A 23,575-nucleotide genomic window follows, 5' to 3' on the forward strand; every position below is an offset into this window, starting at 1 on the left:
TGCGCAGTGTCATCAAGAAGTGTAAAGCCCATGGCACTGTGGCTAACCTCCCTAGATGTGGACGGAAAAGAAAAATTGTAAAGAGATTTCAACGCGAGATTGTGCGGATGTTGGATAAAGAACCTCGACTAACATCCAAACAAGTTCAAGCTGCCCTGCAGTCCGAGGGTACAACAGTGTCAACCCGAACTATCCGTCGGCATCTGAATGAAAAGGACTGTATGGTAGGAGACCCAGGAAGACCCCACTTCTTACCCCGAGGCATAAAAAAGCCAGGCTGGAGTTTGCCAAAACTTACCTGAAAAAGCCTAAAACGTTTTGGAAGAATGTTCTCTGGTCAGATGAGACAAAAGTAGAGCTTTTTGGGCAAAGGCATCAACATAGAGTTTACAGGAGAAAAAAAGAGGCATTCAAAGAAAAGAACACAGTCCCTACAGTCAAACATGACGGAGGTTCCCTGATGTTTTGGGGTTGCTTTGCTGCCTGTGGCACTAGACTGCTTGACCGTGTGCATGGCATTATGAAGTCTGAAGACTACCAACAAATTTTTCAGCATAATGTAGGGCCCAGTGTGAGAAAGCTGGGTCTCCCTCAGAGGTCATGGGTCTTCCAGCAGGACAATGACCCAAAACACACTTCAAAAAGCACTAGAAAATGGTTTGAGAGAAAGCACTGGAGACTTCTAAGGTGGCCAGCAATGAGTCCAGACCTGAATCCCATAGAACACCTGTGGAGAGATCTAAAAATGGCAGTTTGGAGAAGGCCCCCTTCAAAAATCAGGGACCTGGAGCAGTTTGCCAAAGAAGAATGGTCTAAAATTCCAGCAGAGCATTGTAAGAAAATCACTGATGGTTACCGGAAGCGGTTGGTCGCAGTTATTTTGGCTAAAGGTTGTGCAACCAAGTATTAGGCTGAGGGGGCCAATACTTTTGTCTGGCCTATTTTTGGAGTTTTGTGTGAAATGATCAATGTTTTGCTTTTTGCTTCATTCTCTTTTGTGTTTTTTCATTTAAGACAAATTAAATGAAGATAATAATACCAAAGAATTTGTGTTTGCAATAATTTTCAGGAAGTAACTGAATATTATCTGACAGAATTGCAGGGGTGTCAATACTTTTGGCCACAACTGTATATACACATACATACACACACAGATACACACACATAGATACACACATGCACAGATAGAAACACACACACATAAACATATACAAAAAAAATACCTCTCTTCCTCTATTAATTCACCGCTACTTCACTTGGGCCACGACTGCAGAGTTACTATGGCCACGGGCAGGAAAGCAGAGGGCTTGCTCCCTGCCCACATACAGCGCTGACACATAACAATGTCAGCGTGTTCCCGCCTGCAGCCACACATGCGTTGCAGTGTTCACATGTGGTGAGCGCTGCGTGCCTCTACGCGCGACTCGCCCCGGTGATAATGAACAGCTAGGGCAGGCATCTGCAGTGTGCTCTGAGCCGCCGCAGAGCACACTGTCAGTGTTTACTGCTGGTCTGTGGCAGCTCCGCGGACCGGCAAAAGAACCCCAATGGCCCGGTGGTTGGGGACCCTTGCTTTAGAACACCAGCTTGAAAAATGATTGCAAAATCTGAAATGTTGTCCTCCTGAAATGTATGTCCAGTAAATGCACTCAATACTTACTCGGGGCTCCTTCTGCATCAATTACTGCATCAATGCGGCATGGCATGGAGGCGATCAGCCTGTGGCACTGCTGAGGGGTTATGGAAGCCCAGGTTGCTTTGATAGCAGCCTTCAGCTCGTCTGCATTGTTGGGTCTGGTGTGTCTCATCTTCCTCTTGACAATACTCCATAGATTCTCTATGGGGTTAAGGTCAGGCAAGTTTTCTGGAGAATGACATTTCCATCTCCATAAAGCTTGTCGGCAGAGGGAAGCATGAAGAGCTCTAACATCTCCTGGTAGACGGCTGCACTGACTTTGGTCTTGATAAAACACAGTGGACCTACACCAGCAGATGACATGGCTCCCCAAACCATCACTGATGGTGGAGACTTCACACTGGACCTCCAGCAGCTTGGATTGTGGCCTCCACTCTTCCTCCAGACTCTGGGACCACTGACAACAGTCCGGTTCTTCTTCTCCTTGGCCCAGGTAAGACGCTTCTGGCGTTGTGTATTGGTCATGAGTGGGTGACACAAGGAATGTGACAATTGTAGCCCATGTCCTGGAGACGTCTGAGTGTGGTGTGAAGCATTGGCTCCAGCAGCAGTCCACTCCTTGTGAATCTCCCCCAAATTTTTGACTGGCCTTTTCTTACCAATCTTTTCAAGGCTGCAGTTATCCCGGTTGCTTGTGCACCTTTCTCTACCACACTTTTTCCTTACACTCAACTATATGCTTGGATACAGCACTCTGTGAACAGCCAGCTAAGCAGCGACCTTTAGCAATGACTGCAATTCTAATTTTGTGAGAAGCATCTGTATGTGTGGGGTGGCTGCAGACTACTATTTTTAGGCTAGGGGCCAATATCCATGGCCACTTACCAGCCTGAGAATAGCAGCCCACAGCTGTCTGCCCGAGCTTAGCTGGTTGTCAAAAATGGGGGGACCCCACATCATTTTTTTTAAATTATTTATTTAAAGTATGGGGACCCCTCTATTCTTAATAATCAGCCTTGCTAACACTGACAGTTGAAGGTTGAAGCCCGCAGCTGTTGGATTTGCCTGGCTGGTTAACAAAAATACAGGGGAACCCATGCTGTTTTTTTTCTTATTTATTTAAAGCGCAGGTGCCGGCTGATGAATACTCCCATCAGCCGGTGCCTGCTCTCTGTTATCAGTTGAATATAACTCTCAACATTTGTCTTCTGCTTGTGCTGATCGCTTCGCAAGCAGGGGACAATGATGAGAGCCGTCTTCAGCACCCAGCGTTGAGGAACAGCGAGAACAGTCCCGCTGATTCCCAGGTTCCGGTACGTGTGATACTGATGCGACACATGGATGGAACACAGTTGTCACACATATGACACATGTATGAAACACATATACACACGGACATGGATATCTGCAGGACTGTTTTTTCCAGTACCGGATACATCAGGATGTGTGAAAGAACCCTTAGGCTGATGTGAGATCAGTCAGAGAGGAAGCAGTCAACACCTCCAATAGTATACTGCGAAAGCAAAGAACTGACTAGCACCTCCAAACTGAACAAAGCAAGTGTGAACAGGTGCAAGATTATATGACTGCATAATATACAAACAATAGAACATGTCTGCCTCTGTAAGTCCTAAGATGTCTGCAAACATTAAATGTAAGAAATGGGCACACATGAATTTGCAAATTTGTCCTCTAAGTACCTTCATTTTGATAAGGATATTCCATATAGCAGGAATGCTGTTCACATTTCATAAGTTCCACTTTTGCAGACATCTTAGCGCTGACAGAGGCGGGCGTGTTCTCTTGATTGTATATTATGTAGTCATGTCAGCTTGCACCCATTCACACTTGCTTTGTTCTGTTTGAAGGTGCTGGTCAGTTTTTTTGTTTTGTTTGTAACACCTGGGCTGTGGTGCTGGTGCTATGGGTAAGCCAAGACTGAACAATCCAGGAGGTGGCCCACGCCAGTAGAGGTAAGTCTGACTATCACCTTGTTCCTGTGCGGCCGGTCAGTCACCACCGGGGTCATGCTTCTACTTGTCACATACTCAACTGTATACTGATATAATGTCACAATATAATAATGGACGACCACATTATAATCAACTGCGGCCGTATCTGTGATGACTCGAGGAAGAGTCTATGAGAGACAGGTGTAGCGGTGTACCTCCTAAGTAGACTGTGGTATCTACAGAAGTAACAAAGGCCAGCATAAAACTCACGTGTCGTAGCTTTTTGGCCATTTCCACTCGTGATTCCAGTAGTATCCTTTTAATTCTTTGCCGACCCAGAAATCTTCTTTTTCCTCAGCAATAAAACTCTGAAAGATATACGAATGTAAAGATGATCGAAAAGAGAATCAGAGGAGGAGAGACATCGACTGCAGCTTCTGGAGAGTGACTGATGGTGATCAGTGCGGAGGATGGAGGGACGTCACTGTAAAGAGAGGGATCCTCACCTGTCCGGTAAGGCTCAGAGGCTCCTGTGGGGAGATTGTATGTAGCAGACATCTCCAGACTATGGAAAGTATCTCCGGCCCCCCACTGACCGGACACCAGCCCAGTTTACATTGACACAGCATAGTTTACATTGCTATTCCCCACAGAGGTCTCCAGTAATCCAGCTCCCATTCCTTTAGAGTGTGAGTCACACATTCTGTTTAGGAAAACTGTTAGACCCCACGTTTTAATGATTAAGTTACATTTCCTCATCCAGCTCCATTACTCACATGTAACATAAGGCCCCTAGCCACTCGGTGTATAACTTCCGGCCCCCTCATTCCCGGTGTATAACATCTGGCCCCCAAGTGTATAACCTTTGACTCCTTACCCATGGTGTATAACCTCCGAAACCTCACCCCCCAGGTGTATAACATATGACCCTCTCGCCAACGGTGTATAATATCAGACCGACCCAGTGTATAATCTCTGACCTCCTCACCTCCCATGGATAATATCCATCTCCTCGCCCCTGATGTATAACCTCCTACCCCTCCCCATGGTGCATAACCTCCAGCCCTTTGCCTCCCCATGTATTACCTCTGTTCTCTCGCCTCTGGTGTATAACTTCAAGCCCCACAGAGTATAAGATCCTTGCTCCCTGATGTATAACCTGTGGCACTTGGTGAATAACTTCCAGGCCCTCACTCCTCGGTGTATAAACTCTAGCCCCTCACCCGTGGTGTATAGCTTCCGGCGACTTGCACCCCTGGTGTATAAACTCCAGCCTCTCGCCTCTAATGTATAACACCTGCCCCCTGGACCTTCACTTCCTGATGTATAACATCCAGCCCCTCACCCCCCCGGGGTATAACATCCTGCCCCTCGTCCCATGGTGTATAATCTCCAGCCCCTCTCTCTAAATGGAAGGAGAAAAGCATGGGGAAGACTACTGGAAGTTTCTCTGCCCCCTAGATCGCTGCTGAGCGCTGCTGTTGACAATGGTGTCACACTTTTACTCCACTTTAGGGACTGATAATAAAACATTCCAAATCAATGAGAAATTGGAGTTTACATGAAAAAACATGTTAAGAAACATTCTTTCCTGTATAGTGACTTGTATATAAGGCAAAATTTAAAAAGCTTTTTTTCAATAATTTAAGTAAACCAAAATTTAATTTTTTAGTAAAAAATAGGAAATTGCACTGTAATTTATAAAGGAAGTAAGAACTTCCAAAAATGTGATGTAAAAGGGAATCAGATACCCTCTGTATGAGACCGAAAGAAGGAGGGCCTTATACACATTCTGTTAAAATTGTCATGTAGTGGTTTTCCTAGGCTTATAACAGCTATACACTAAGTGCAAAGCCTTCCAAAAATTACAAGCAGGGTCATCCATACACCCTTGAAGGGACCAACTGTAGTGCATCATACAAATATTGTGAGAAAATTATAGTTGTGGTATTTCTACACTCATAATAGTTCTGCACTGTGCAAAGACTTCCAAAAATTACAAGCAGGGTCATCCATACAACCCTGAAGGCACCAACTGTAGTATCATACAAATATTGTCAGAAAAGTATAGTTGTGTTACTCATAGACTCACAAAAGTTCTGCACAATGCAAAGTCTGCCAAAAATTACAAGCAGGGTCATCAATACACCCTGGATGGCCTCATTAAAATATTAAGAAAGTGTACACCTATAGCATGCCAATTTTGTTTTCTTATTTCAAACCAATGACATTTCACACAAACCAAGTTCTACATTATATATGACAATAGTACATTTTTTGACCAAAAATATTTTGTGAACTGCACCAGGCCAAGCGACTTTTAAAAATTTTAACCAACGGTAATTTTACACTAAGCACGTTAAACTGTATGGATGAATCATTGAATGCATAAAATGTTTTGAAAGGTTTTTTTTTTGGAGTGTAATACATCAGTGAAATGTAACAAGAACCATGGTACTGTCTACAGATGAATCATTGATCCATAAACATTTTTTCAAGATTTTGTTTAGTTTTAAATAACAACGAAATGTAACAGCACATAATACTGTATGGATGAGTAACTGAATCCAGACCAATTTCTTACTGCTTTTTTGTAGTGTTATGTACCACAGCACAGAATGCAATATGGATCAGTAATTGAATCCAGACAAATTTTCAAATGCTTTTTTCCATTTTATACACAACCAAAATGTACCACAGTGCACGTAATACTGTATGGATGAGTAATTCGAATAGGAATAATTTTTAAAATGCTCTTTGTAATATATAACCAAGGAAATATACCCCAAAACATGTAATACTCTATGGATGAGCAATTTAATACTGAAACATTTCTGAACAATATTTTTGAAGGTTAGATACCACCGAAACTTACCCAAGAAGATGTAATACTCTACGGATGAGCAATATAATACCAATACATTTTTTAACAATTTTGTGCAGGGTAAGGCCAGGTTCACATTGCGTTATGGCAGTCCGTTTAACGCATGCGTTACAAAGCAGCATTAACGCGATGTAACGCAACCGTTAACGCACCCATAGACTGCCATAACCTAGTGCATCGCTAAAGCATGCGTTAGCGATGTCCCGTTATGCTGTGATGGACCCTCGGACGCGGTCTACCGCGTTCGAGGGTCCATCACGGCTAGTGCAGAAGGAACAGTTGCGCTGACATGATTGCTCAAATGCGATCAAAAGAAGACTAGCGTTAGCGCAGTCCGTTTATCGCATCCGTTAAATGGACTGCCATAACGCAATGTGAACCTGGCCTTATACACCACTGAAATGTACTCCACAGGACATAATACTCTGTGGATGAGTAATTGATTCCAGATAACTCTTTTCAATGCCTTGTTGAAGGGCTTGGTTGGTTTGAGACAAAGTGGGGCCCTGGGTCAAAGTTTAAAGTAGTGCCCCAAATGCTAACATATTGCACCATTAAACAGAGATATTTTGGTTGTATTTGCATGTGTTGAGTTCAGGCTGTTAAACTAGCATGATCGACAATATTTAAGTCGTTTGACACTTGTTTCCTGGCTTCTTTACACCAGCTGAGGAAGAATGATGGTCACAGAACGATCAGTAATATATCAATCTGTCCCCATACAGTACCATGCTATCAGCAGCATATGTGCAGTTTTCACTAGGCAATGTGCTGCTGAGTACTATGAATATTGTTCCGGCATAAACATTCTAATCACTCGATAAATGAACAGCATTTTGCTCATTTAGTATAACACTCCATATTCCTCAATATAGTATAATGCACTCCATAGTTCTCCACATAGCATAATGTGCCCCATAGTCCTCCATATAGTATAATGCATTCCCCATAGTTCTCCACATAGTATATTGCACTCCCCATAATCATCAATATAGTGTAATGTATCCCATAGCCTTCCAAATAGTATAATGCACTCTCAATAGTCCTCCATATTGTACAATGCACTCCCCATAGTCCTCCATATAGTACAATGCATACCCCATTGTCCTCCATAGGAGTATAATACAGCCCCACATGAGTATAATACAGCCTCAAAGAGTATAATACAGCCCTATGGAGTATAATGCAGCCCCATAGAGTACCCCAAGGAGTATAATGCAGGACCATAGTGTATAATGCAACCCCACATGAGTACAATGCAGTCACCATAGAGTGTAATGCATCCCCCACAGGAGTATAATGCAGCCCTCACAGGAGTATAATGCAGCCCCATATAGTATAATGCAACCCCACAGGAGTATAATACAGACCACAGGATTATAATGCAGCTCCATATAGTATAATGTGGCTCCAGAGGAGTATAACGCAGCCCCCCATAGACTACAACCTTGCCCCAATAGAGTATAATGCAGCAGCCATAAAGTATATATTAGAACCCAACCCCCACAGAGTATAATGCAGCCCCACTGGAGTATAATGCACCCCCATAGAGTATAATGCAGCCACTCAAAGTATTATGCAGCCACATAGCGTATAATTCAGCCTCATATAGTATAATAAAGTCCTACAGGAGTATAATACAGCCCCCCCATAGGAGTAATGAAGCTCCATATAATATAATGCAGCCCCAGAGGAGTAGAATGCAACTCCACCAGTGTATAATGCAGCACCACAGGAGTATAATGCAGCCCAATAAAGTTTAATGCAGCCCCACAGGAGTATAATGCTCTTCCCATAGCGTATAATGCAGCCCCCATATAGTATAAAGCAACCCCCAAAGAGTATAATGCAGCCCCCATAGAGTATAATGCAGCCCTTATATAGTATAATGCAGCCCCATAGTCCTCCAGTATTATGTCCACCATGTACTCACTGATTTAAAAAAAAAAAATACTCACCTCTCCACCTTGTTCCCCCGCTGCTCAGATAGCTGAAGCATGTCTTCAAACGTCAGCAGCTTCACTGCCCATGACAGTGTAGTATGTGATGAACTGATATCTTCTCACCTGCTGTGTAGGAGGCACATGAAAGAGGGAGTGGCACGCCACTGGTTGGGGGGTCCCTGGAGGGAGCAGGGGGCCTAGGCAAATGCCTAGTTTGCCTACCCCTAACACAGACCCTGTTGAAGTGTTATATACTAATGAAATTTACCCCAGAACACATAATACTCTATGGATGAGTAATTGCATTCATAAATGTTTGTCAACGCTTTTTTGTAGTTTTACATACCAGTGTAATGTAATAATAACCACATTCAACTGTATGGATGACTAATTGAATGCATAAAAAATTTGAAAAATATTCAGAATTGAGAGTCCTCAGTGGTTGATACCTTTTAATGGCTAACTGAAAAGATGGTGACACATTGCAAGCTTTCGAAACTGCTCAGGTCTCTTCTTCAGGCTTGACTAATACAAAATCTGAAGAGTCACATATTTATGCACAATACAGCCTAGAAAAAATGCAATAGATGAGAAAAGTGACGTGAAGCAGAACTATCAATATGGGAGAGGGAGAAACATAAATATTGGACCAGTACATAGATAAGGAATCCGGATGTTTTATAGTCCTCTGATTGGGGTCTCCTAATGTGTTGTGATGCCCCCACCAGGTCTTGAAAGCAATATTTATGTTTCTCCCTCTCCCATATTGATAGTTCTGCTTCACGTCACTTGTCTTATCCATTGCATTTTTTCTATGCTGTATTGTGCATAAATATGTGACCTGATGAAGACCTGATGAAGAGACCTGAGGAGTCTGGAAAGCTGCAATGTGTTACCATCTTTTCTGTTAGCCATTAAAAGGTATCAACTACTGAGGACTCTCAATTCTGAATATTTTTCTATCTACTGGCAAACACGGTACAAAGATATACATCTTTCCTGTATCAAAATGGAGGAGACCAGAATGTACCGCATCTTTATGGAACTAAAACCACTTCTGAAGAAACGTGCACAAATGGACAGCAACATTTTTTTCTTATCTAAATGCAAAAAGGAGAATCTAATTCCCAAAGGACTCTGGATTACAAACCCAATTCTTCATACCTACAATACCCATTATGCACAAAACCTTTGTCACAGGACTTCTGAGAGACTAAGGAACCACCTTTTACATGTCTGCTACAGCATAAGGAGTAAAGTCCAGGGGCAATTTGAAACTCTGAGGAAAACACTTACAGAAAGCACAGAGCAAAAATTACAACAATACTACAACAAACTATGGACCTTTCTGGTTCATAATAAGATCCGTTCCTCGTACACCAAGAGTTAAATCGTTTTTACCGCTCTTTGAGACTTAAGGTACATTTTGACAAAGATGGCGGAGACATAAACACCAACCAGGTACCTTTCTCCTCGGGAACCAGCACCCAAGAGACGTTTATTCTCAAAGATCTCGGACTCAAGATCCCGAGCACGTTTCAACCACCTCGCCTCTATCATCCTGTCGAGACGTATATTTCACTTGTTAATGCTTCTGTGGATAAGTATATAGATGAAATCAAACATGGTAAATACCACCTTAAGCATAACCTTAATAGAGAAGAATCATTAGCACTGAAAAGTCTTAAAAACAACAAGGACATTGTCATAAAGCCTGCTGATAAAGGTGGCTCCATTGTAGTACTGGATAAGAAATACTATCTGTCTGAAATCCAGAGACAACTCTCTGACGTCACGACATACAGACCCATCCCCACGAATCCTATCTACTCCATAGACAGAAAGATAGACAATTTGATCAACTTCCACTTAAATTTGGGTACAATTGATTCTAAACTGGCAGAGTATTTGCACAAACAAAGTCCCATAACTCCAGTCATTTATATACTCCCCAAAATACATAAAAATTTGGAAAAGCCCCCCGGTAGACCCATAGTGGCATCTACCGACTCTATCCTCTCACCCCTGTCAATAACCTTGGAAAAGATCCTCACTCCACTAGTACCAAAAATTCCATCTTATCTCAAAGACACCGGTGATTTTCTGAACCACGTTAGAACCCTCCATGACATTCCTTCCTTTTGTTTATTAGCCAGCCTAGACGTCAACAGCCTATATACTAGTATAGATCACGATCTTGGCATCGAGGCTGTCAGATGGTTCCTAGATTTACAATCCTCTCTTAGCGAACCCCAGAAATTGTTCTGTACCGATACACTCAAATTGGTCCTCAACAACAACTATTTCCTCTTTGAGGACCAATTCTACCTTCAGACACGGGGTACCGCGATGGGGGCGAATGTAGCCCCCCCGTACGCTAACATCTTCATGTGTAAATTTGAGGCTGACTTTGTCTACACACATCATCTATATAGAAAACATGCTCTTACCTGGCTCAGATACATAGACGACATCTTTTGTGTATGGACAGGTGACACCAATAGCCTCACAGATTTTGTACATGACCTCAACCAGAGTATACCGAACCTAACCTTTACCTCACATTCCAACACACAGTCTGTCAGTTTCCTTGACACCATGATCTCTAAAACTGACTCTGGCACCCTTACAAGTGACCTTTACGTCAAACCTACAGACCGTAATAGTCTACTACACTGGTCCAGTTGTCACCCAAGACACGTGAAGATAGCTCTACCTAAATCCCAACATGACAGAATTGACCGCATAGTCTCAAAACCTGATATCAGGCAAATGAGACATGACGAGATGACTGAAAAGTTTCAAACAAGAGGATACCCCAAAATTAACGCTGAACAACAAACCAGAATTACCCAACGTGACTGTGGTGTAGAGAATAGGGTTAAGTTCATCAACACCTATCACCCGTTCTCTCCTCTGATCAAAAAAGCAGTCCTTGAACACTGGCCCCTACTAGAAAAGGCTTACCCGGGGATTGAAAATTTCCAAAATCCTCCTCTCATCTGCCATAAGCGGGCTCAGAACCTAAAAAACACTTTGGTTAGAGCCGACGTGGGCTCCCACTTCAAGACATTCAGGCAGAAGACATTTAGCACGGTGCGCAACGGAACCTTCCCTTGTTTGGGTTGCGCACAATGCACGAATGTTAGTAAAGGCGATACATTCACCCATCCGAGGTCCGGCAAACGGTACAAGATCAATGGCTATTTTACCTGCAACTCAAATTTTGTCGTCTATTTAATCAAATGCCCATGCGGCCTAGGATACGTTGGGGAAACCACCCAGCATGTGAAAGACCGCATCTCCAAACATAAATCAACCATCCGGTGTGAGAACACACTTTTACCAATTCCTGCCCATTTTGTGGAGAATAGACACTCTGTAAGCCAACTGAAATTTCAGGTTATCGAACAAATCCCTGTACCCAGACGAGGGGGTAATAGAATCCAAACGCTCAAAGAGCGTGAAGCGTATTGGATGTATCACCTAAATACCCTCCATCCACACGGTCTCAACAGAGAATCTGAAATGTATTATTAATCCCTTCTAAATTCCACTTCATAGTGAATTAGTTTTGTTTTTCATCAGGAGTTTAAAATCACTACCAAATAAGTTCTTTTCCTACACAAGGTTTTTTGGTTTATAGGAGATATTTCTGACATAAGTGTGTTAATATGAACGCCATTTTACTCTTTGTATGTAAACCTTGCTCTAATTACCTTTCTTTGTTTTTAGGCAGGAAAAGGAAGTTTCTCTGAAACCTGATAGGCACAACCAGCACTGAAATTATCACCGTGCATGAATTCAGCACAGTCCCACCGTTAAAATGGCCGCCTGTATGCATGTGACATTTCCTCACAACCCTCCCTTTTTTACTTCACTTCCTGGATGGCTCGCACCTGCTCAGTACATTCATTCTGACAATTTTGACCTCACCAAGATGGCGACTGCCACCATCTCTTCCTGTCAAGTCAAAACATGCTCATTCTCTATCCCCGCCCTGCACATGCTCAGTACATTCATTCTGACATTTTTTGACCTTACCAAGATGGCGACTGCCACCATCACTTCCTGTCAAGTCAAAACATGTTCATTCTCTATCCCCGCCCTGCACATGCTCAGTACATTCATTCAGACATTTTTGACCTCACTAAGATGGCGATGGCCCTTCCCCCCATTCCCGCCCCTTCCCCACCCAATCAGGAAGTGCTTGACAGTATTTAACATCACTGCACTAAGCCACATGCACTTCCGGCCTCCTCCACACCTGACTAGATTTAGGACACAAGGTAATGGTGCCCTACAGTCTTCATAGACTGGGTTTCCTTTCTCCATCTCAGCTTATTGACCTGCTTTTTTGTCCTTAGGACGGGAGTCACGTGCTGACCCTACACATCGGTATGTGATCCCTAAAACTGTCTTTTATATCTTTTCTTTCTATATACCTTGCTATTCCTTAACCTATACCCTTTCTCAGTGGTTACTATAGGTACCGTTCCAGCAGCTGGATTACAAAGGCAAACCTATACCACTTATACACACAGCTCAAATCCAAGGATCTAGGTATTTATACCTTATGCCTTAACATTTCCAAGAGCACCCCTTACACACTGCCTCCTTAGATGACCTCACCTTTATTCCCACTCCACTTCACTGTCCCCTAATGCCCTTTCTCAACACTACCTACACATTCATGCTTTTCAACTCCTTACACCTTCACTCTATTCCTCTGTTCAACCTCTCACATGTTCACCGTATCACACCACAATACATACTCACTGGCCTCACATCATTATAGATCCATACACACCTTCACAAAGGATGTTTGACACTGTCCCCACCTTATGTATCACCTATCACTAGATTTTTGGTTTTATAATACTTTATAAAGTTTATTTATTGATTTTTGTTCTTTTATTGTATATATTGTAGTCATATCCCTGATGAAAGCTCGAGATGTAGAGCTGAAACGTTGGATTGTAACACCACCCTTTTTTGGATTGTAACACCACCCTTTTTTGGATTGTAACACCACCCTTTTTTTTCACAATCAATAAAATCACAACAATTAAAGACTGTCGTTGAGAAGACTTTACTTTCATGTTATTAGTGTGCCGGGGTTACTCCTATACCTGAGGGAATATTTCAATGATACAGAAGATTCAGAAAACACTCAGACCGAAGGAAAAGGGATCCTCACAACTAGGAAAGGTCAGACTGGGCACCTCCACCTGGACGCAACCCTCATTTGGATAAATATATAGACTCCTTCAGACATTTGATAAAATCCACAATCATAGACACTAACAGGAGACAAGCATCCAACATGAGTGCCCAGGAGAGAAAGGCCATACAGTCTTTAAAAACCAACAAAGAAATCATCATTAAACCTGCTGACAAGGGAGGTGCAATAGTCATGATGAACACGTCAAACTACATGAAGGAAGCAGACAGGCAACTTATGGACACATGCTACTATAGAAAATTGGAGTCGGATCCTACACAGGACTATTACAAGGAACTAAACAAGTTGGTATCTTGTCTGCCTGACCTGTCCATAAGAGCCGGTGATGACCTGATACCAGAGACTCCAAGAATAGGGACATTCTACATGCTTCCCAAAATCCACAAGTCTGGAAATCCAGGAAGACCAATTATTTCGTGTATGGGCACCCTCACTGAGCAGGTATCTGGATGGGTAGAGGGTATTCTTAAACCACTGGTGAAGGATACATCCAGCTACATTCAGGACACAACTGACCTGTTGAATAAACTAGCAGCAATAGGTCCTCTACCAGAAGGAACCATCCTGGCCACCATGGATGTGGAATCTTTGTACTCCAATATCCCCCACCAAGATGGATTAAATGCCTGCAAATTCTTTATGGAAAACACAGGGACTTACACACTTCTGGACACTGATGTATTGTGTCAGGCCAGTGTATTTCACACCGCTGTATGACAGGCTGAATTTGGCTGGTGTGTAAAATGTGATATATGACTGGAGAAATGGATTGTCCTTACACACTTCTGGACACTGATGTGTTATGAACGAGTCACCGTAGGAGGCAGACACAAAAATAGAAGCTACGTCCAGAAAACCGGAGAAGTTGGCGACTATCAGATTACAGACCCCTGAACCTATCAACAAAACTAGCAGTAGCCGTGGGGGGTTCCTACGGTGCCCTAGACCCCTCGATCACAGACGGAGAGCTAAATAACCCAAAGACAGAAAAGGAAATCTAAACTGCCCCAGAGCAGACCCCAAAGTAAAAGGCAGCCCCCAACATATAATGACGGTGAAGCAAGATGAAAAAACACTCACACAGGTAGAAAGATAGGCTGAGCAAACAATGGAGCCCAAGCTAACTATACAGGACAGGAAAGGACGGTTGCTGTCTGCAATCTGCCAAAACCCTATCAAAGACATAAGCCAACAGGCTGATATGGAAAAAGGCCCTGAAGCAGCTAGGCTTCAAAAACTAAATCAGCACTCAGGTAACTTCTGAAGACAGAGCTAAAGGAATTCAGCTCACCCCAGCAGGGAATGGCAGAAATCCAGCAAAACAAAGTCAAAGCACAAATGCAAAAGGCAGAGCAGAAAACTTAGCTTTAGAAGAGCAGGAATTCAGACTGGTCTCCAAGGATCCCACAGAGAAATCACCCGCAGGGCAGAAGGGCATCGGCAGCCTTATATCCAGTCAGTAACTCCACTCAGCCAGTCATCATTAGGCTCAGATGCTTGATAATGAGGCTCACTACCTTTCTTTACCAGAAGAGGGAGTTCAGCGGGCCTCAGTGGTGAAGGGGAAAATGAACTCACAACACTGATGTATTGTGTGAGGCCCAATGTATATCACACCGCTGTATGACAGGCTGAATTAGGCTGGTGTGAAAAATGTGACATAGGACGGCAGAAATGGATTGTCCTTACACACTTCTGGACACTGATGTATTGTGTGAGGCCCAATGTATATCACACCGCTGTATGACAGGCTGAATTTGGCTGGTGTGAAAAATGTGACATAGGATGGCAGAAATGGATTGTCCTTACACACTTCTGGACACTGATGTATTGTGTCAGGCCCAATGTATATCACACCGCTGTATGACAGGCTGAATTTGGCTGGTGTGAAAAATGTGACATAGGACAGCAGAAATGTATTGTCCTTACACACTTCTGGACACTGATGTATTGTGTTAGGCCCAATGTATATCACACCGCTGTATGACAGGATGAATTTGGCTGGTGTGAAAAATGTGACATAAAACAGCAGAAATGGATTGTCCTTACACACTTCTGGACACTGATGTATTGTGTGAGGCCCAATGTATATCACACCGCTGTATGACAGGCTGAATTTGGCTGGTGTGTAAAATGTGATATATGACAGGAGAAATGGAATGTCCTTACACACTGCTGGACACTGATGTATTGTGTCAGGCCAGTGTATATCACACCGCTGTATGACAGGCTGAATTTGGCTGGTGGGTAAAATGTGATATATGACGGGAGAAATGGAATGTCCTTACACACTTCTGGACACTGATGTATTGTGTCAGGCCAGTGTATATCACACCGCTGTATGACAGGCTGAATTTGGCTGGTGTGCAAAAAATGTGATATAGGATGGGAGAAATGGAATGTCCTTACACACTTCTGGACACTGATGTATTGTGTGAGGCCCAATGTATATCACACCGCTGTATGACAGGCTGAATTTGGCTGGTGTGTAAAATGTGATATATGACAGGAGAAATGGATTGTCCTTACACACTTCTGGACACTGATGTATTGTGTGAGGCCCAATGTATATCACACCGCTGTATGACAGGCTGAATTTGGCTGGTGTGAAAAATGTGACATAGGACGGCAGAAATGGATTGTCCTTACACACTTCTGGACACTGATGTATTGTGTCAGGCCAGTGTATATCACACCACTGTATGACAGGCTGAATTTGGCTGGTGTGAAAAATGTGACATAGGACAGCAGAAATGGATTGTCCTTACAAACTTCTGGACACTGATGTATTGTGTGAGGCCCAATGTATATCACACCACTGTATGACAGGCTGAATTTGGCTGGTGTTAAAAATGTGACATAAAACAGCAGAAATGGATTGTCCTTACACACTTCTGGACACTGATGTATTGTGTGAGGCCCAATGTATATCACACCGCTGTATGACAGGCTGAATTTGGCTGGTGTGTAAAATGTGATATATGACAGGAGAAATGGAATGTCCATACACACTTCTGGACACTGATGTATTGTGTGAGGCCCAATGTATATCACACCGCTGTATGACAGGCTGAATTTGGCTGGTGTGCAAAAAATGTGATATAGGATGGGAGAAATGGAATGTCCTTACACACTTCTGGACACTGATGTATTGTGTGAGGCCCAATGTATATCACACCGCTGTATGACAGGCTGAATTTGACTGGTGTGTAAAATGTGATATATGACGGGAGAAATGGAATGTCCTTACACACTTCTGGACACTGATGTATTGTGTCAGGCCAGTGTATATCACACCGCTGTATGACAGACTGAATTAGGCTGGTGTAAAAAATGTGACATAGGACAGCAGAAATGGATTGTCCTTACACACTTCTGGACGCTGATGTATTGTGTGAGGCCCAATGTATATCACACCGCTGTATGACAGACTGAATTAGGCTGGTGTGAAAAATGTGACATAGGACGGCAGAAATGGATTGTCCTTACACACTTCTGGACACTGATGTATTGTGTGAGGCCCAATGTATATCACACCGCTGTATGACAGGCTGAATTTGGCTGGTGTGTAAAATGTGATATATGACAGGAGAAAAGGAATGTCCTTACACACTTCTGGACACTGATGTATTGTGTCAGGCCAGTGTATATCACACCGCTGTATGACAGACTGAATTAGGCTGGTGTAAAAAATGTGACATAGGACAGCAGAAATGGATTGTCCTTACACACTTCTGGACACTGATGTATTGTGTGAGGCCCAATGTATATCACACCGCTGTATGACAGACTGAATTAGGCTGGTGTGAAAAATGTGACATAGGACGGCAGAAATGGATTGTCCTTACACACTTCTGGACACTGATGTATTGTGTGAGGCCCAATGTATATCACACCGCTGTATGACAGGCTGAATTTGGCTGGTGTGTAAAATGTGATATATGACGGGAGAAAAGGAATGTCCTTACACACTTCTGGACACTGATGTATTGTGTGAGGCCCAATGTATATCACACCGCTGTATGACAGGCTGAATTTGGCTGGTGTGTAAAATGTGATATATGATGGGAGAAATGGAATGTCCTTACACACTTCTGGACACTGATGTATTGTGTCAGGCCAGTGTATATCACACCGCTGTATGACAGGCTGAATTAGGCTGGTGTGAAAAATGTGATATATGACGGGAGAAATGGAATGTCCTTACACACTTCTGGACACTGATGTATTGTGTCAGGCCAGTGTATATCACACCGCTGTATGACAGGCTGAATTTGGCTGGTGTGTAAAATGTGATATATGACGGGAGAAATGGAATGTCCTTACACACTTCTGGACACTGATGTATTGTGTGAGGCCCAATGTATATCACAGCGCTGTATGACAGGCTGAATTTGGCTGGTGTTAAAAATGTGACATAAAACAGCAGAAATGGATTGTCCTTACACACTTCTGGACACTGATGTATTGTGTGAGGCCCAATGTATATCACACCGCTGTATGACAGGCTGAATTTGGCTGGTGTGTAAAATGTGATATATGACAGGAGAAATGGAATGTCCATACACACTTCTGGACACTGATGTATTGTGTCAGGCCAGTGTATATCACACCGCTGAATGACAGGCTGAATTTGGCTGGTGTGCAAAAAATGTGACATAGGACAGCAGAAATGGATTGTCCTTACACACTTCTGGACACTGATGTATTGTGTGAGGCCCAATGTATATCACACCGCTGTATGACAGGCTGAATTTGGCTGGTGTGTAAAATGTGATATATGATGGGAGAAATGGAATGTCCTTACACACTTCTGGACACTGATGTATTGTGTCAGGCCAGTGTATATCACACCGCTGTATGACAGGCTGAATTAGGCTGGTGTGAAAAATGTGATATATGATGGGAGAAATGGAATGTCCTTACACACTTCTGGACACTGATGTATTGTGTCAGGCCAGTGTATATCACACCGCTGTATGACAGGCTGAATTTGGCTGGTGTGTAAAATGTGATATATGACGGGAGAAATGGAATGTCCTTACACACTTCTGGACACTGATGTATTGTGTGAGGCCCAATGTATATCACACCGCTGTATGACAGACTGAATTAGGCTGGTGTGAAAAATGTGACATAGGACTGCAGAAATGGATTGTCCTTACACACTTCTGGACACTGATGTATTGTGTGAGGCCCAATGTATATCACACCGCTGTATTACAGACTGAATTAGGCTGGTGTGAAAAATGTGACATAGGACGGCAGAAATGGATTGTCCTTACACACTTCTGGACACTGATGTATTTTGTGAGGCCCCATGTATATCACACCGCTGTATGACAGACTGAATTAGGCTGGTGTGAAAAATGTGACATAGGATGGCAGAAATTGATTGTCCTTACACACTTCTGGACACTGATGTATTGTGTGAGGCCCAATGTATATCACACCGCTGTATGACAGGCTGAATTTGGCTGGTGTGAAAAATGTGACATAGGACGGCAGAAATGGATTGTCCTTACACACTTCTGGACACTGATGTATTGTGTCAGGCCAGTATATATCACACCACTGTATGACAGGATGAATTTGGCAGGTGTGAAAAATGTTATATAGGACGGCAGAAATGGATTGTCCTTACACACTTCTGGACACTGATGTATTGTGTCAGGCCAGTGTATATCACACCGCTGTATGACAGGATGAATTTGGCAGGTGTGAAAAACGTGACATAGGACGGCAGAAATGGAATGTCCTTACACACTTCTGGACACTGATGTATTGTGTCAGGCCAGTGTATATCACACCGCTGTATGACAGGATGAATTTGGCAGGTGTGAAAAATGTTATATAGGATGGGAGAAATGGAATGTCCTTACACACTTCTGGACACTGATGTATTGTGTGAGGCCCAATGTATATCACACCGCTGTATGACAGACTGAATTAGGCTGGTGTGAAAAATGTGACATAGGATGGCAGAAATTGATTGTCCTTACACACTTCTGGACACTGATGTATTGTGTGAGGCCCAATGTATATCACACCGCTGTATGACAGGCTGAATTTGGCTGGTGTGAAAAATGTGACATAGGACGGCAGAAATGGATTGTCCTTACACACTTCTGGACACTGATGTATTGTGTCAGGCCAGTATATATCACACCACTGTATGACAGGATGAATTTGGCAGGTGTGAAAAATGTTATATAGGACGGCAGAAATGGATTGTCCTTACACACTTCTGGACACTGATGTATTGTGTCAGGCCAGTGTATATCACACCGCTGTATGACAGGATGAATTTGGCAGGTGTGAAAAATGTTATATAGGATGGGAGAAATGGAATGTCCTTACACACTTCTGGACACTGATGTATTGTGTGAGGCCCAATGTATATCACACCGCTGTATGACAGACTGAATTAGGCTGGTGTGAAAAATGTGACATAGGATGGCAGAAATTGATTGTCCTTACACACTTCTGGACACTGATGTATTGTGTGAGGCCCAATGTATATCACACCGCTGTATGACAGGCTGAATTTGGCTGGTGTGAAAAATGTGACATAGGACGGCAGAAATGGATTGTCCTTACACACTTCTGGACACTGATGTATTGTGTCAGGCCAGTATATATCACACCACTGTATGACAGGATGAATTTGGCAGGTGTGAAAAATGTTATATAGGACGGCAGAAATGGATTGTCCTTACACACTTCTGGACACTGATGTATTGTGTCAGGCCAGTGTATATCACACCGCTGTATGACAGGATGAATTTGGCAGGTGTGAAAAACGTGACATAGGACGGCAGAAATGGAATGTCCTTACACACTTCTGGACACTGATGTATTGTGTCAGGCCAGTGTATATCACACCGCTGTATGACAGGATGAATTTGGCAGGTGTGAAAAATGTTATATAGGATGGGAGAAATGGAATGTCCTTACACACTTCTGGACACTGATGTATTGTGTGAGGCCCAATGTATATCACACCGCTGTATGACAGGCTGAATTTGGCTGGTGTGAAAAATGTGACATAGGACGGCAGAAATGGATTGTCCTTACACACTTCTGGACACTGATGTATTGTGTCAGGCCAGTGTATATCACACCGCTGTATGACAGGCTGAATTAGGCTGGTGTGAAAAATGTTATATATGACGGGAGAAATGGAATGTCCTTACACACTTCTGGACACTGATTTATTGTGTGATGCCCAATGTATATCACACCGCTGTATGACAGACTGAATTAGGCTGGTGTGAAAAATGTGACATTGAACGGCAGAAATGGATTGTCCTTACACACTTCTGGACACTGATGTATTGTGTGAGGCCCAATGTATATCTCACCGCTGTATGACAGGCTGAATTTGGCTGGTGTGAAAAATGTGACATAGGACGGCAGAAATGGATTGTCCTTACACACTTCTGGACACTGATGTATTGTGTGAGGCCCAATGTATATCACACCGCTGTATGACAGGCTGAATTTGGCTGGTGTGAAAAATGTGATATAGGACGGCAGAAATGGATTGTCCTTACACACTTCTGGACACTGATGTATTGTGTCAGGCCAGTGTATATCACACCGCTGTATGACAGGATGAATTTGGCAGGTGTGAAAAATGTTATATAGGACGGGAGAAATGGAATGTCCTTACACACTTCTGGACACTGATGTATTGTGTCAGGCCCAGTGTATATCACACCGCTGTATGACAGGATGAATTTGGCAGGTGTGAAAAATGTTATATAGGACAGGGCAGAATTGGAATCTCCCTAGAGTGTAGGTCTGTAAGAACGGAACAACTCCTCGACTTATCCTTACAGAGTCACACCCTTAGCTTCACTGTGGCCGTGATAACAGCCGTTACACGATACCGAGAGAGCAGCGTGCACATACACTGCTGTCCGGTGTATGTTAAATTGTCAAGCTCCGTGTTTTTTTAGTATACGGACTGACACACGCTGTCTCTCTATAGTTTTGAATGTAATCAAACAGCAAATAGACTAGACTGTTTGAAAAACAGACAAAACTATAAGGTGTAGGTCTGTAAGAACGGAACAACTCCTCAACTTATCCTTACAGAGTCACACCCTTAGCTTCACTGTGGCTGTGATAACAGCCGTTACACGGTACTGAGAGAGCAGCGTACACTGCTGTACGGTGTGAAAAAATGCACGCTCAGTATCTCACCAGGACAAAAAAAAAAAAAAGGATTGCTTTTAAAAAAGCAGTTTGCAAAGCAGTGTGAAACCAGCAATGCAGCTATCAGGTAGCCTTATAAGGCAGCCTAACAACCAACAGAGCTGATCCACCAAAATATAGCCTCCCCTTGCACTGCACAGTGACTGGTGTGTTGTACAGGCAAAATCGCTAGCAGCAGCAGCTGATTTTTTTTCTTCTTCCCTGCCTAACGCTCTCCCTACAGAATCTGCAGCAGCAGCAGCATCTCTCCCTATACTGAGATCAGAAGTAAGATGGCGGCCGGCGTGCACGCCCTTTTATACCCCCTGTGACGCCCCCCAAAGCAAGCCAATCACTTGCATGCCCTTCTCAAAGATGGTGGGGACTGCTGCCTATATCATCACGTTGCCCACAGTGTCCGTTCTTCCTCATTGGCTGAAAAAGGGAGCTGAAGCATGTTTTGAAACGCGACTTTGGCGCTAAAGTCGCCGACCTCGTGGCCGACCTCACGCTGAGGGCGGGTTTTGTTTAATGAAACCCGACTTTGGCGAAAGTCGTCGACTTTTGAATTTTTTCGACCCGTTTCGCTCAACTCTACTGGCAACTACTGTGAGTTCATCACTTGGGCCGCGAGTAAGTTCAGAATCAGCCCAATACCGCTTGTAAAGGATATAGGGCATAGCTGTCACTTGGGAGCCAGTGTCCAGCAAAGAGCTCATGGGGATACCGTCAATCACCACTGGGAGGATCGGTCTCCCTCCAACAAACTTGGCTCACCAGTTCTTTGGGCCTTGTGGTCCTACTCCTGGGGGTTGGACCTCTGCCCCAGGGGTTGCTCGTTTAAATAACAGAACCTTGCAATGTGGCCTGCCTTGTGGCAGTGACGACAGATGGGACATCCATCCAGGTCATAGCGATCGTTGTTCCTTCCTCGGAGTGGCGGGATCCTCTTCTTCTTTAGCCACGGGACATCCTCTGGACTGGAGGCGAGCTGGATCTTCTCCTTGGAGGATACCTGCAGGGACTGCACAGTTTTAGCAAGTGCAGCCATAGCCTTGGTCACCTCCTGGACCTGAAGACGCAGTTCTGCCGATGGATCTTTGTCCAGAGTCTGTGCATCAGCCTCCACAGGGATGGAAGGGAAAGATGTTGCTTCCTGGTGGTATGTAATCGCTGAGCGCCTAGGGGGCGCTGGACGGCTGACATTTGGTTCATGCAGCACCCGGATAGCCCTGTCTTTGAAATCAGCAAAGTCTAGATCAGGGTTCTGTAGGGCTATGATGCGCAGCTGTGCTCTGTGGGTACTGGATTGGAGTCCCTCAATGAATTGCTCCTTTAACAGTCCGTCTCCATCTTTCACACTGTCTGGATCAATCTGCTTGATGGCTCGCAGCGCCTCTTGCAGGTTAAGAGCATAGTCCCGTATACTGTCCTGTGCTCTCTGCTTACACCCAAAGAATCTCATCTTGATCTCAGCTGCAGGGTGGGTGTCAAAGGTGCTTCTTAGCTTGGCCAGAATCTTTGTAACAGTCTCTTTATCAGTGTCCTGTCAGGCTTTTACTTCCCTCTGTGCTACATCTGTTAGCTGCCCAATAAGGATGTTCACTTTCTGGATTTCAGACAGAGGATACACTTCAAACAAACTGCACAGTCTGTCTTTGAAGTCACTCAGGGTATGTGACTCCCCTGAATACTGCGGTAGCCATGCTGCTC

The 23,575-nt window shown here is 43.7% G+C and overlaps 1 protein-coding gene and 1 long non-coding RNA gene across 2 annotated transcripts in view; one reads left to right on the top strand and one right to left on the bottom strand.

Moving 5' to 3' along the window:
• The window catches only part of LOC141074888 (C-type lectin domain family 12 member B-like), a 209,760-nt gene that overhangs the window by 4,290 nt on the left and 181,895 nt on the right, over positions 1-23,575 (bottom strand). Inside the window, exon 6 of the mRNA XM_073562196.1 lies at positions 3,859-3,956. Coding sequence (XP_073418297.1) covers positions 3,859-3,956 — 98 coding nt within the window. The remainder of the gene's footprint in view (positions 1-3,858; positions 3,957-23,575) is intronic.
• LOC141074889 (uncharacterized) lies at positions 3,492-13,505 on the top strand. Its single transcript, XR_012227239.1, has 2 exons — positions 3,492-4,101; positions 12,151-13,505. It is a non-coding gene; the product is annotated as an uncharacterized lncRNA (long non-coding RNA).

The sequence above is a fragment of the Dendrobates tinctorius genome, unplaced genomic scaffold (genome assembly GCF_039654945.1).
Source record: "Dendrobates tinctorius isolate UK_male_01 unplaced genomic scaffold, ASM3965494v1 ptg000342l, whole genome shotgun sequence".
NCBI lineage: Eukaryota > Metazoa > Chordata > Amphibia > Anura > Dendrobatidae > Dendrobates > Dendrobates tinctorius.